Genomic DNA, 15622 nt, shown 5'->3' on the forward strand with positions numbered 1-15622 from the left:
AAGAACGGGAAATTCTCCAAACAAGCATACATTGTCAGCATTGGAAAAGAGAAACAAGTCAGGTACATAGTTTCTCTTCTACCTTTCATTAGATCAGGAAAATAAACAAACTTTTTACAAATGTGACAAATGACCATACAAATTGGGAGTATGAAGAGGCATTCAGCCCTGGAGTCTGCTCCAACATTCAGTAAGTCATGGCTGACCTGATTGTGGCCTCAGTTTTGACTCTTTGATTAGTCAGGATTCCATATAGCTCTGCCTTGAAAGTATAAAATAACTCTGCCTTGGTCACTCTCTGGGTTGGGGGGAAAGAGAGTTACAGAAATCCTCAACCCTCAGAAGGAATTTCTCATTGGTCTTAAATGAAAGGCCCCTTATTTCTTCTGGTTTAGTCTCTACCACAAGGGCAAACATCCTTTCAGCATCCACCTGTCAACACTTCACAGGATCTTTTATGTCCCAATAACATCACTTTTTATTCTTCTAAACTCTGATTGATACAGGCCTAATCTGTCCAACCTTGCTTCATAAAATAAATCCTAATTCTAGGTATCAGTTGAACTTCTTCTGAAATATTTATATCCTTTCTTAAGTCAGGAAACCAAAACTGTACAAGTTACAGGAATGATATTAAGTCGGTGTGGGTTCAGAACAGATTTACCACGATGTTGCTGGGTATGGAAAGTTTGACTTATAGAAAAAGGCTGGGATTATTTTCACTGGAGCGTTGGAGGTTGAGAGGCGACCTTATAGAAGAATGAGAGTATAAATAAGGTTAATGATAGTTGGCTTTTCCCTAGGATGGTAGATTTTAAGACTAAAGAGCACATTTTTAAGGTGAGACAATAGTGATTTAAAAAAAGATATGAGGGGCAATTTTTTTTTTACACAGAGCAGTTTGCATGTGGAATGAACTTTGTGAGAAAGTGGTGGATGTGGACACAACTACAATGTCTTGACAATGTCCTGTACAACTGTCAGATAACATTATACATTTATATTCCATTTTTACTACAATAAACAATAGTTCTTCATTTGCCTTCCAAATCACTTGATGTAGTAAACCCAAGAAACTCAAGTAACTGGACACCCAGATTCCTTTGTACCTCAGAGTTCTGTAGTCTTTCCTGAAGAAAATAATGACTATTTTACTATTCTTCCTGCAACATCTCATTTTTCCCACATGCTTGAACAATGTTTCAATATTCCTACTGGACATCTTATGTCCTCTTCATTTGGTTCTTTCATCCAAGTCATTAATGTAGATTTTAAATGGTTGAGCCCCAGCACTGGTAAGCTTTGCACTCTGCTCATCACATTTTGCCAATGCAAAAGTGATGCGTTTATGCTGACTTTCAATCTCATGTTAGCTTACCAATCTTCTAGCCTCGTTCCATTCATAAACATAAAAACACTTAGTCTGAATAGCAACCTTTGATGTGACAATTTGTCAAATGGCGTCTTGAAATTTAAATACAGCAGATCCATGTGTTCCCTTTTAACCATGTTGCTTGTTACTTTCTCAAAACTATTTCAATAAATCAGTCAACCATAATTTCCTTTTCACAAAGCCATGTTGATTCTGTCCAATTGTACTGAGTTACTCTAAGTAGTCTGCCACATTCTAAATAGAGGATCCCAGTATTTTCCCCTGATTTATGTTAAGTTAACTGACCTGTAGCTTCCAGAGTTCTGTTTCCACCCCTGTTTTCTCGAATACAGGAATCACATTCTCTATTTTTCAATCTGAAGGGACCTTTCCAGAATCTAGGGAATCTGTGAAGATTAAAACCAATACAACTACTATTTGAGGAGGCATTTCTTTTAAGACCAAAGGTTGAAGTTCATCAGGACCTAGGGAATTGTCTGCTTCTGGTTTCAAATAATTTTCTCAGTACATTTTCACTGATTAATGAAATTTTAAAAATTCATTCATGAAATGCACATGTTGCTTGCTGGCTCAGTATTTATTGCCAACCCCAGTTGCCCTTGAGATGGTGGTGGAGAGTTGCCCTTTGAACCACTGCAGTCCATTCAGTTTAGGTACACCCACACTGCCAAAGGGGAGGGAGCTCACTTAAACAACTTCATTTATTTTAAGTTTCACCCTTCCTTTTACATCCTGATACATACTTCTTTCTGGGAGATTATTTGTATTCTCTATAGTGACAGTGAAAGACAGAAGCAAAATATCTATTCAATTCATTGCCATTTCCTTATCTTCCATTATTGATTCACCAGATTCACTCTCTCTAGAGGACCAACACTCACTTTACTTTTCATTATCTTTTTAAATACCTGTAGAAATCCTGACCAACTGATTTTATATTTCTAGCTAACTTTCTATTATATTCTATTTCTCCTTCCTTATTAACCTTTTACTCACTTGTTGCTTTTTCTTTATCTTCTACCCAATTTTCTGACTTGCCACTCATCTTTGTAGAATTATAATTTTGCTTCAATTCAATATCATCTTTAACTTACTAGCAGTCATACTCTGTGTAACCATCCCTTACAGTCTTTCTTTACACCAGAATGTAACTTCTCTGATTATTCTGAAATATCTCCTGCCACTGCAACTCTACTGACCAATCCCTAATCTTATTTCCTAATTTCTTTTTACAGCTCTGCTTTTATGCACTCATAATTGCCTCTATTTATGTTTTAAAGACTAATGTTAGATCCACTCTTCACTCTCAAACTGAATTTGATACTCAATCATATTATAATCACTGCTATTGAGGGGTGCCTTTATTATGAGGTTATTAATTATATCTGTGTTTTTTGTCTTCGTTCAGGCTTGTGGTCTTGCTGGCTGAGCCAACATTTATTGCCCATCCCATATGAACACTATCAGATACATAGCTTGCTCTAGAACATGCTGCTCAGAGGGGAGGCAATGGCCTAATGAGTTTATCGCTGGATTGTTAACCTAAATCACTGGATTATGTTCTGGGATCCGGGTTCGAATCCATGAACTCATTTAGGGAAGAAAACTGCCCATAGTCTGGCACACATGACTATAGACCTACAGCAATGTTTTGGAGCCAGTGTGCTTCCAATTAAACCTGTTGGACTATAACTGGTGTTGTGTGATTTTTAACTTTGTACAGCAATGTGGTTGACTCTTATATGCCCTCAGGACAATTAGGGATTGGCAATAAGTACTAGCTTAGCCAGTGACACCCTCATCCCATGAATGAATTATTTTTAAAATTGCCCTCAAAATACTCCATAAGCTCATCCCCCCAGACTACTTATGTCAATCTGATTCATTCAATTTTTGTCAATTAAAATCATCCATGACTATCACCATACATTTCTCACAAGCCCCATTATTTTTTCCTGTTTTCCCCCATCCTACAATGTGACTCCTGTTGACAAATTATACACCAACCATAGTAGCAACTTCTGACCTTTACTGTTACTGATCTTGACAAAAACAAATTCTAGATCTTGCAAGATCAAAATGAAGCCATTTCTCTCAAATAAACCATTGTCATCCATGATTAAAAAATTTCCCGCCAACTTTTCAAACTTTCTAGCTTTCCCAATTGTCACGTACCTTACAATATTTGTTTAAAATCACACAACACCAGGTTATAGTCCAACAGGTTTAATTGGAAGCACACTAGCTTTCGGAGCGATGCTCATTCACAATCACCTGAAGAAGGAGCATCACTCCGAAAGCTAGTGTGCTTCCAATTAAACCTGTTGGAGTATAACCTGGTGTTGTGTGATTTTTAACTTTGTACACCCCAGTCCAACACCGGCATCTCCAAATCATGACTACAATATTTGTATTTGCAGAATTATATTTGCAAATGCATTCTATTTTGCTTGAAAAATATACAATCTGCAGGCAGTCAATACATCGCATATCTTTTAAATTCCACTTTGGAAATAGAACCAGTCTGACTCCAGATTGGGATACAGACAGACTCTGACCTCACATCTTTAATGCATTGTCTGAATTGAGATGTCACCTTTTGTTATAAAACCTTAAGTTATCCTGAGAAGATGACTTAAAAGTAATTTTGGGATTTACATATTAATGAACCAAAACCTGCAACCAAATCTAAAAGAATAGTTGCATAACACTGTAATCTTTTGCTATAAATTCTGTCTTATGATCTTATACTCCACAATCACATGATGAAGGAGCAGCGTTCCAAAAGCTAGTGCTTCCAAATAAACCTGTTGGACTATAACCTGGTGTTGTGCATTCCTAATTTTATAATATTTACATTCCCCTCTATCATCTTGCAACTATTAAACAGAGTGTTGGGTAAATGAAAGTCAAGAGATATAAATTGTAACATATGTTTCAAAAGCTAAATGGTACAATCTTGCAGGTAATGTCTGTTAGATATTTTATCCAATATTCCTTTCTATTGGTTTCAATGTCATCATCAACACTCAAAATCAAAATGATTATGACAGGTTAAATGACCTGAAAATAATTTTCTTTTAAAGCTAATGGGAAATGAAAATGGGTGACTGAAATGAGAAGATTAGATCTGTTTTTAGTTTTTAAATGTTGTTCTCTCTTGCACTTCATTTTGATCAGAAAATTAAAATTATTTTCTTATACTTCGAGTTTTTATTTGTGATGAAGGGGATACATCCAAACCCTACTATATTTGTAGTGTTATCCATTCAAATGCTTGCTATGATACTATGATCACTTCATCCATTAAAAATGTTTTTCAAAAAAGACATCTTTCCCGAAGCACAACCACAAACCATGGTTTCATATGAGCCTGTAGATCATATGAAAAACAATAAAACTAAGCAATTGCAGTTTAATGGGGTGCTCAAACACATTCTAGAATATATGTGCAGAGGAACCTCAATTATCCGCATTCGATTATCCAAATATCAGATTATCCTGCAAGATCGAAAGGTCACGATGCTTGGCTAAACTATGTTATCTGGTATTCGATTATCTGGAATTCGATTAACCAAACAAAATACTCCCTGCCCATGTCCTTCAGATAATTAAGGTCCCTCTGTATTTAATCTGAATAACTTCAAACAAAACAGTGACTGCATTTTTTTTTTAAATCACATAGTTTAACTAGGCATCTTAAGAATGTGGAAAGTGATCTAAAAATTCTATTTCTTTTTATAGCAAACGATGACGGGGGAATAGCAGATCTTAAAGGAAAGGGCTATGTTATATTTTTAAATAAAAAGCACAGTCAGATTTAATCTGCATTAGGGTATAACTCTTGTGAAATACCCGGATATCAATAGGAATTGAGCTAAACATCAGACATTGGATAAAAGTCTGATTCCATTGTTACAACAGACTGGGGTAGAGTGCTGTAAATGAAGACCTATTATCCACACAGTTGAGCCAAGTGTTAACTTCTTTTTTTACTGGTATGCACAGCATCCCAATTAACCTGACTGTTAGACCAAAGTTGATAGAAAGCATGGAACAGGTCTCTGTGCTAACCAAGAATCATTATATCTAATTAGACTACAGCTAAAAGCAAAAAGATTTAAATTATTGGCATATAACATGACTAATTAAACCTCTAATCCCCTTATAAATTATCTCTTATACATACACACAAATATAGATATTTGACGGAGATAGAGAAAAGCTGAAAACTCAACTCAGTGATCTTTGCTTCCTGATTCCGATGTTGAAATAACTAGTTTTTGGCTAGTCCCAGGCCTTTGGTGATCAGTTAACTTTCTCTGGAAGCATGATAGGATAAGTAGATAAGGTATTTTCCTTGGGGTGGGGGAGACCAGAACTAGAGGGCATAGGTTTAGGGTGAGAGGGGAAAGATATAAAAGAGACCTAAGGGGCAACATTTTCACATAGAGGGTGGTACGTGTATGGAACAAACTACCAGAGAAAGTAGTAGACGCTGTTACAATTGCAACATTTAAAAGGGTTTATGAATGGATAGGTCTATGAATAGGAAGGGTTTGGATGGATATGGGCTGGGTGCTGGCAGGTGGGGCTAGATTGGGTTGGGATATCTGGTTGGCCTGAATGAGTTGGACAACGAGGGTCTATTTCGCGCTGTACATCTCTATGACTCTAAGCATCCATAGATTTGTAAGAAGTACAGAGCGACTGATTCATTTGGAAAATGTCTTTGATTTATCCATTCAAAAGAAACAGCTCATAGCAATGGCTGCAGAAAAGGTAACTGGGTTTCTACAAGTTTAAAGTTAAAAATCACACAACATCAGGTTATAGTCCAACAGGTTTAATTGGAAGCACTAGCTTTTGGAGCGCCACTCCTTCATCAGGTGGTTGTGGAGGACACAATCGTAAGACACAGAATTTATAGCAAAAGTTTACAGTGTGATGTAACTGAAATTATACATTAAAAAATACCTTGATTGTTTGTTGAGTCTTTCATCTGTAAGAATGATCATGAGTTTCACTTCTTTCATATGCAAATCACAAAACTTTTTTTAAAAAGTTACATTCTCAGGTTAACCATAACATTTGGTGTCAGCCAGATAATATGTTGAAGATGTTAGCCACCTGTGTTCCCTGTCTGTGCCATAATGTTTAGACTGATTCTAATCTAAAAAGTGAGTTTACAGAGTCTTACATGGATTCATGCAGTACAATGTAACTCTGCAAGCACTTCCAATTAAACCTGTTAGATTATAACCTAGTGTTGGGTGTACAAAGTTAAAAATCACACCAATCCAACACCAGCATCTCCAAATCACCCGTTTTGTGCTACTGCAGAGAACATGTAGCTTCTGCTGGAGAGAACAGCAGAACACATCCTGCTTCTTGTTCTCTGTGTTTGTGTTTGTAACTTATTTCCAGTTCACTCAGAAACAATCAGCTTCAACTCTTCCATTCCTGATCGTCTGTGCAATGCAAGAATCCATAGCCACACAAAAAAATACAATAGTTCACCATAGGTATCTAATTCAGTGTTGTGAAATTAAGCAGCCATTCTGGTCAATGCCTTTGCTTTTCAAAAAACAGTTCTTTCTCCTTGCAGGCCACAAAATTTAAAGACATAAAAAGAAAAAAAGCACAGTTCTTACAAAATAAATTAGTTCACTTCACAACTGAAAACCATTAACCACTAGTCTCGATGTTGGGAAAGTTCATAGAAGACATTTTTAGTAGTGCTACAAATGACCATCTGTAAGTCTGAAATGGTATACTGAAATAGCATAAATGAAACAGAATGAAGTGAAATAGATGATGTACCCAAATGAAGTAGAATAAATCTAATCCAGTTGATCAAAATGATTCATTAACAGCGAGTTATCTATTATGTTAGAAATCTCACAATACCAGGTATAGACAAACAGGTTTATTTGGAAGTACTAGCTTTCTGAGCACTGCTGCTTCATCAGGTAGCTGTGGAGCAGGATCATAAGAGGCAGAACTTAAAGCAAAAGATCACAGTGTCATGCAACTGAAATGATACATTGAACAAACCTAGATCGCTGTTAAATCTTTCATCTTTTTAGAATGGATTGCAGCTTTCAGTTTATTAATATATAAATCCCAGAACTTCTTTCAAGTCACATTCTCGAGTGACTTGAATGTTAATTAAAAGAAGTTCTGGGATTTACATATTAATGAACTGAAACCTGCAACCCATTCTAAAAAGATGAAAGACTGAAATTGATCCAGATTTGTTCAATATATTGTTTCAGTTACATGACACTGTGATCTTTTGCTATAAAGACTGTGTCTTATGCTCATGCTCCACAGTTACCTGATGAAGGAGCAGTGCTCTGAAAGCTAGTACTTCCAAATAAACCTGTTGGACTATAACCTTTTTTTTAAGTTTAAGCTTTATCCACCCCAGTCCAGCACCAGCACCTCCACATCTTATCTATAATGGACCATCAATTTGGATTTCTGAAATATTATTGATAAATGCCTCTTGAAGAATTGTTGATAGTAATTAAGTCTTTGGGTGAAGAATTAAATGGCAAGATGGATAACAAATTACCTACTTGTTGTAAACGATGGGTGGTTTAAGTGCAGTTGACTAATTTTGATCACAGCGAGATGCTCCAATGATAAGAACCTGTTCTCTTCTATTAATTATATTCATTAACAATGTGCGGGGTGTAGGGAATCAAATTACAGAGTCTTAAATGGATTCATGCAGTACAACTCTGCAAGCACTTCCAATTAAACCTGTTGAACTATAACCTGGTGTTTACAAAATCATGTGGAATCAGGAATTCGGGAATAAAACTGGAAATGCATCTAGGAAATGGGTATTTTAAAATAAATGTCAGGTGTGACAGTAATAAGTGACATCCATTTTCTTTTTTTATAATATGGAACACTTTGGGTTTGAACGTAAAAAGAAGTTAGGCTAAATCTTTACAAATCACAGTTGTCTCAGACAATAAAAGCAAAATGCTGTGGATGCTGAAATCTGAAACACACACAGAAAATGACAGAGAAATTCAGCAGATCTGGCAGCACACGTGCCAATACAAGCTGAGTTAACGTTTTGAGTGAGTCACATCAGACTTGAAACATTAATCCAATGTTGCAGTTCCTTGTCAAAGATATTCACAGTATGGTTCAAAAGTTAATAAACAAACCCACTAGAAAGAAGACTTCTAACAAAAAAAAGGATGCATTGAAAAGGAAATACTTTTAAATTTTTTTTAAGCATTATGTTGCCGATTGCATATAGCAAGCAATTTGTGTTGACGCAAATGAGTTAGCTACAAGTAATAGGGACTCCATTCACAAAACTAAGTATACAATTAAGCAAAGGCCATGAAGAAAGGAATTTTAAATTAAGATCAACTGACTGACCAGTTTTAGTTTGTTTCTGTAAATAATATCTTTATTGTCCTTCTGGTACTGCTCCATTTTTCTTTTGGTGTTCTCTACATCAATATTGTTGGTCAAATTATTCACTGTAAAAAGAAATCATAATACACTAAGTTGAACTATTATCCAATATCACTTGTCCCCCAAATTGCAAATTTCAGATTCTGAATTAACTGTTTATATTTTTCAACTTAATTGACTGCAATACAAATTTACTTTACCATATTTCAATGACTACTCAAACTATAGCCATTGTTTTGATTACATGGTATGACATGTAATTCTTCTTAAATTGTATTCATGCCTTACTATGTAAAGCAATTTTGATAGGTAAGAAAAGTTACATTAGCGCTCTTCGAATTATATCATCCGTGGTTTCAGTCACACTTGCATGTTACTGCAATTTGCATGCAATACTTTAAATTGCAATATTAAATTTGAAACTTCACCCAATTTCAATTGAACCCTTATCTCCTCAATAACCATCTTATTTCCTTGCATAATACAATTTTCTAAAGCTTTCAGCATTCATTTATGTATAAGGCAACAATTTCAGGAAACAAGATAAATCACCAAAAATCAAATTGAAATGATGCTACATTTTCAACCAAGTTCTCCATAAAAGTTAGAGAATAATGTGGCTTAATGTATACATTAAAATAAACTATTCAAGAGGGAGTTTTAAATTCATAAACTGAGTTCTGAGTCACAAGGAGCATCATATAGAATTATATTCCATGGTTTTCAATACTTCATAGGACCAAGGTACATTAGACAACTTGGCAAGATAGGAGCCCATGGGATTGGGGTAAGATATTCACATGGATGGAGAATTGGCTAGCTAACAGAAGACAGCCAGAATAAGTGGGAGAGGGGTGCATTTTCAGGCCAGCAAGCTGTAAATAATGGAGCACTGGGCTCACAATTATTTACAGTATATGTTGATGATTTGAATGAGGAAAGTAAATATATTATAACAGATGACACAAAAATAGGTGCAAGATTAGAGTGGTGCTGGAAATACACAGCAGGTCAGGCAACATCCGAGGAGCAGGAAAATCGACTTCAGGCAGGAGCCCTTCATCAGGAACATTGATTTTCCTGCTCCTCGGATGCTGCCTGACCTGCTGTGCTTTTCCAACACCACTCTAACCTTGACTCTCATCTCCAGCATCTGCAGTCCTCACTTTTGCCTCGACAAAAATAGATTAGATTACATTACAGTGTGGAAACAGGCCCTTCAGCCCAACAAGTCCACACCGACCCGCCGAAGCACAACCCACCCATACCCCTACATTTACCCCTTACCTAACACTATGGGCAATTTAGCATGGCCAATTCACCTGACCTGCACATTTTTGGACTGTGGGAGGAAACCAGAGCACCCGGAGGAAACCCATGCAGACACGGGGAGAACGTGCAAACTCCACACAGTCAGTCCCCTGAGGCGGGAATTGAACCCGAGTCTCCGGCGCTGTGAGGCAGCAGTGCTAACCACTGTGCCACCGTGCCACCCGCAAATTGGTGGTCAGGCAACGACTCTGCAGAGGGATACAGACAGGATGAGTGAGTGGGCAAAACTTGGCAGATGGAATATTGAAAAATGTGAGGTTATGAAGTTTGGCAGCATGAATAGAGAAGCTGAATATTACTTAAATCGAGAAAAACTGCAGGAAGTTACAGAATATTTGGATTTGGAAGTCCTGATCCATGAATCACAAAAAGCTAGCATTCAAGTATAGCAGATAATCAAGAAGGCAAATGCAATACTGCCCTTTATTTTAAAGGGAATGGAGTATAAAAGAACGAATTTTTGCTAAAACTGTACAAGACACTAGTCAGCTTATAGCTGATATACTGAACACTTTTGGTTGCAAAAGATAAGACCCTTACCTTATGTGGTAACACTCTTATCTAATGAAAGATATACTTGTATTGGATTGAATCAACAGAAGGTTCACTAGACTGATATCAGGTATGGATGGACTGTAGTCATTGAAATGTCAACCTTATTGCAATGTACATGGCAACTTCAATTATCCGAACAACACGGGCGGGGAGTATTTTTTGCAGATAATCGAATATTCAGATAATACAGTTTACCCAACCATCAGAATCTTGAGATCTTGTTCAGATAATCGAAGTTCAGATAATTGAGGTTGCCCTGTACTTGACAGGGTAGATGTGGAAAGACTGGTTTCACATTGTGGGATAGTCTAGGACCAGAGGGCTTAATCTCAGAATAAGAGGTCACATATTTAAGGCACAGGTGAGAAGGAATTTCTTCTCTCAGATGGTTGTGAATCTGTGGAATTCTATACCAGAGGGTTGTTCAGACTGAATCATTAAGTGTATTCAAAGCTAAGACAATTAGATTTTTTATCAGTTTGGAAATCAAGCATTAGGGCAAAACAGCAGTAAAGCAGAGTTGAGTATTATTACATTTGCCATGATCTCATTGAATGGTCGAGCATTACTTACTTCTGCTCCTATGTCTTACTGTCTTACATTTTAAGGCTGTTTCTATGGCATAAAATAGACTAATCCATAGAAAACAAACAGAATACAGTCAAATAAATATTTGAACTACATGTGCTTTTATTTTAAACCCCTAAAAAAAAGTGCCTTAGTTCATTTAGCAATTACATTTTGTTTCACTGTTACTGAAGCACATATTTTGCTTCCTTTGATGCATTGGATGTTAACATTTCCATTCACATACAGTCAAGTAATTTTGCTGAGAACTCACACTGCTATGGAACAAAGTGATGGTCAATTTACTTGGGAGCCAGCCAAAATCTACATTGTAAGAAAGAGTCAAGTGGGTGACTCCATAAGATCAACACAGGTGGATCTCTTCTAGAACCACATTATCTTTAGCCACATGACAGTGTGTCAAAATACCTTAAACAATCAAAACAACACCTGGCAGACTGCATTTTAGCTTGTCAATCTAGTTTTGGTATATGAAACTCTTGTCTAAAGCACACAGCTGAAACCTTACATTTGGCTGCAAGTCATAGGTTCCAACAGTGAAGTGGCTAAATAACTGACAAAAAAAAATCAAAAGAACTGTGAATGCTGGAAATCTGAAATGAAAACAGAAATTTCTGGAAAATCTCAGCAGTTCTAGCAGCATCTGTGGAAAGAAAGTAGAGTTAAATGTTTTGGGTCCACTGACCCTTCTTCAGAACTGAAATTGAATTGGAGATTTCTCTCCAGAAATGCTACCAGACCTACTGAGATTTTCCAGCAATTTCAGTTTTTGTTGGCTAAATAACTGGAATGGTAATCTATGGAATCTCAGTTGAATCTGCAGTGTACCAGTTCGAGAATTTGCATTAAGAAATTTTAAAAATACAAGTCTGGAAATGATAAGTTGGTGTGTGCTACTACAGTAAAGCTATTTAGTGTTTTAAAGATCCAAATTCGCAAGTTACCTTTAGGGAATTAAATCTCCTATTGCTATCTCCTATTGCTATTTATATTACTTCAGTCATAAACCACTATTAATGATTGTCTGATGTGGTTTAGTAAATCACCCCAGTGTGTCTAACCACCATACAGCAATCTTCAAGCAGGTGGCCCACCACTACTTTCTCATGACAACTAAGTTTAGGGAATAAATCCAGTCTTGGCAGTGATTTCCCCATCCAAGAATGAGTTTGAAAAGTATTCACTCTTCTACAAATACCATTTGAGCAAATACCATAACATTTAGAGAACATCCCATTACCTTCAACACGATCTGTTTCAGCACATTTTCCCATCACAAAGACATACTTCACATCCTTCCCACTATATCATCTGAATCCAATATCTTACTGATAAAAACAAAATAAGTGGACGAGGCATTGAGATCCAAGAAAACCAGGTATCTTCCCACAAAGCAAATTTCTGTTTCAACTGGTATTTTGAGTAAAACAATTGGGAAAATAAAGAAGAAATAGGGCAAGCTGCTTATACTGCATTTATCAACACAAGTTCATGTATTTAAAAATGTTAACTATTTCAGTAAATTCCACAAAAACTGAATTGATGAGATTCCAATTTTAAAAACAACAATGTATCAGTTTAATTTGGGCAACATAATCCAATTATATTTGTCTCTGATTAATTGTTAGAAGTATCATGTTGGACTACTTCCAGGAATTTTTAAGCCTGGTCTTTGGATACACATGTATTGCTGAATTGATTAAATATTTGCATCTTGCTTCATAGACTTTCTTCATATTTCAGACTTACCAATATCTTCTACCTCTTCAAGAAAATCATTGTATTCTTTCAAAGTACAAAAGTCGTCTTCTCTTTTGTTGTATCTTTATATCCAAAAGAAACATAAAGAGGGTTGTGAGCAGATTAAACATCTAAATTATTTTTCATTGTAAGCATTATAAATGACTTTATACCAATTAATCAAAATAATTGAATTTTACACATTATGTGTAAAATTAACTTATTTCAGGATATAATTTATGCACTGCTGAACGAGAGTGCCCCTCATCAAAATTAATGAATAACTGTTTAAGTACCAGGTTTATCAAAGGGTTTTCTTTACATACCAACATGACTGGTACTGATGTATGCTAGACAGCTGGACTCAAGAAGGTACCTGCTTTGACTTTAAGGAATCACACACTGATGGAGCATTCTGAAAAGAGTTGATCAACGTTGTGACAAAGTTGAAAATCACGCAACACCAGGTTATAGTCCAACAGGTTTATTTGAAAGTACAAGCCTTCGGAGCACTGCTCCTCCATCAGGTAATTAATGGGGCAAAATCATAGGACAGAGAATTTATAGTAAAAGATCCAAGTGTCATACAACTGATGAGATGTATTGAACAAACCCAGGTTGCCGTGAATTTTTAATTACTTACAGTGGGCATGCAGGTTTTGATAAATTCTGGAATTTACATATTAATTATTTTCAAGTCACAGCTTTGAGGTAACTTAAGGTTTTATCAGTATGAGAAAAGGTGATATCTCAGCTCAGATACAATGCATTAAAGGTGTGAGGTTAGAGTCTGTCTGTATCCCAACCTTGAGGGAGACAGGCTGTATTTCAAAAGTAGGAATTTATAAAACGTCAGATGGACTGACTGTCTACAGTTTGTTTGCTTGTTGACCAAAATAGAATGCATTTGCAAATACAAATTCACCTCATAGGACTTATATGTGTGTGTGCATGCACAAGTTTGTGTGGAGGAGAGGGAAAGAGAGAGAGAGAGAGAGAGAGAGAGATGGGGGGAATGGGGCAGAGAGTGAAGTGGGGGGGAGAGAGAGAGGGAGGGAGAGAGCACACAAGAGCGAGAAAGCGCGAGAGAGAGTAGTGTATAGTATAGTGAGGTCACCTGCAGTACGACATGAACCCAAGATCCTGATTGAGGCCATTCTAATGGGTATCAAACTTGACTATCAACTTCTGCTCTGCATTGTTACGTGTCCTGAAGTCTGCCTTGGAGGACAGTCACCCAAAGATCTGAGGCTGAATGTCCTTGACTATTGAAGTGTTCCCCACTGGGAGAGAACATCTCTGTCTGGCTATTGTTGTGCGGTGTCCATTTATCTGTTGTAATAGTGTCTGGTTGGTTTCACCAATATACCATGCCTCAGGGCATCCTTGCCTGTTGTGTACGAGATAGACAATGTTGGCCAAGTCACGAGTAGCTGTCTCACACGTGGTGAGTGGTGTCCTCACGTGTAATGGCAGTCGACACTCTGACACATCTTGCAGCGGCTGCCATGGCAGGATTGTATGGTGTTGTGGTCAACGTTGTCCTGAAGGCTGGCCAGTTTGCTGCAAACAATGGTCTGTCTAAGGTTTGGTGATTTAAAGATGAGAAGAGAAGGCATTGGGAAGATCTTGGAAGGTGCTCCTCATCCTCATCGATAATGTTCTTCACAGCCTATAATGCATGGCGTAGTTTCTCCGCTCCCACAAAGTACTGGATGACGAAGGGTACCCTAACAGTCATATCCTGTGCCTATCTCCTGAGGAGGTCATTACAGTTTCTCACTGTGGCATGTTGGAACTGGTGAGTTGAGCATCATATCCCATTCTTATGACGGTGTCCTTCAGCACCTTCAAGTGTCCGTCGCGTTCCTCCTCATCTGAACAGATCCTGTGTATGCATAGGGCTTGTCCGTAGGGGATGGCTGTTTTAATATGTTGAAGGTCGAAGCTAGAGAAGCGCAGTATAGTGAGGTTATCTGTGGGCTTGTGGTAGACGGAGGTAATGAGGTACCCGTCCTTGATGAAGATGCATGAGACTGATTCCAAAGAGTAGTCCATGGTAAGTCTGATGGTTTGATGAAATTTGTTAATGTCACTGTATAATTGTTTCAGTGCCTCCTTGCCATGGGTCCAGAGGAAGAAAGTGTCAATGTATTTGGTGTATAGTGTTGGTCCAAGGTCCTGTGCTGCAAAGAAGTGTTGTTCCAATTAGTGCATGAAATTAGTACATGTTGGTATATTAGGGTGCAAATTTGGTCCCCATGGCTTTTTCGTGCATTTGGATGAAGAACTAGTTGTCAAAGGTGAAGATGTTGTGGTCAAGGATGAAGTGAATGAGTTGTAGGATGGTGCCTGGAGATTGGCAGTTGTTGGTATTGAGTGCTGAGGCTGCTGCAGTGATCCCATTGTCATAGGGGATGCTGGTATAGAGTGCCGAAACGTCTATTGTAATGAGGAATGTTGCAAGAATGTGAGGCAAATAAATAAGTGCCACGACAGTCAACTTTTAAGGATGTATTTAAAATGAACATTAGTTCTAGTATGAAATGATTTCTAATTTACATT

The 15622-nt window shown here is 37.2% G+C and overlaps 1 protein-coding gene across 1 annotated transcript in view; it reads right to left on the minus strand.

Moving 5' to 3' along the window:
- mnat1 (MNAT1 component of CDK activating kinase) overlaps positions 1-15622 on the minus strand; it is a 182401-nt gene that overhangs the window by 140759 nt on the left and 26020 nt on the right. Inside the window, exons 3-4 of the mRNA XM_072568372.1 lie at positions 13067-13140; positions 8804-8907 (exon numbers count right to left, since the gene is read on the minus strand). Coding sequence (XP_072424473.1) covers positions 8804-8907; positions 13067-13140 — 178 coding nt within the window. The remainder of the gene's footprint in view (positions 1-8803; positions 8908-13066; positions 13141-15622) is intronic.

Source organism: Chiloscyllium punctatum, chromosome 4 (assembly GCF_047496795.1).
Source record: "Chiloscyllium punctatum isolate Juve2018m chromosome 4, sChiPun1.3, whole genome shotgun sequence".
Lineage (NCBI taxonomy): Eukaryota > Metazoa > Chordata > Chondrichthyes > Orectolobiformes > Hemiscylliidae > Chiloscyllium > Chiloscyllium punctatum.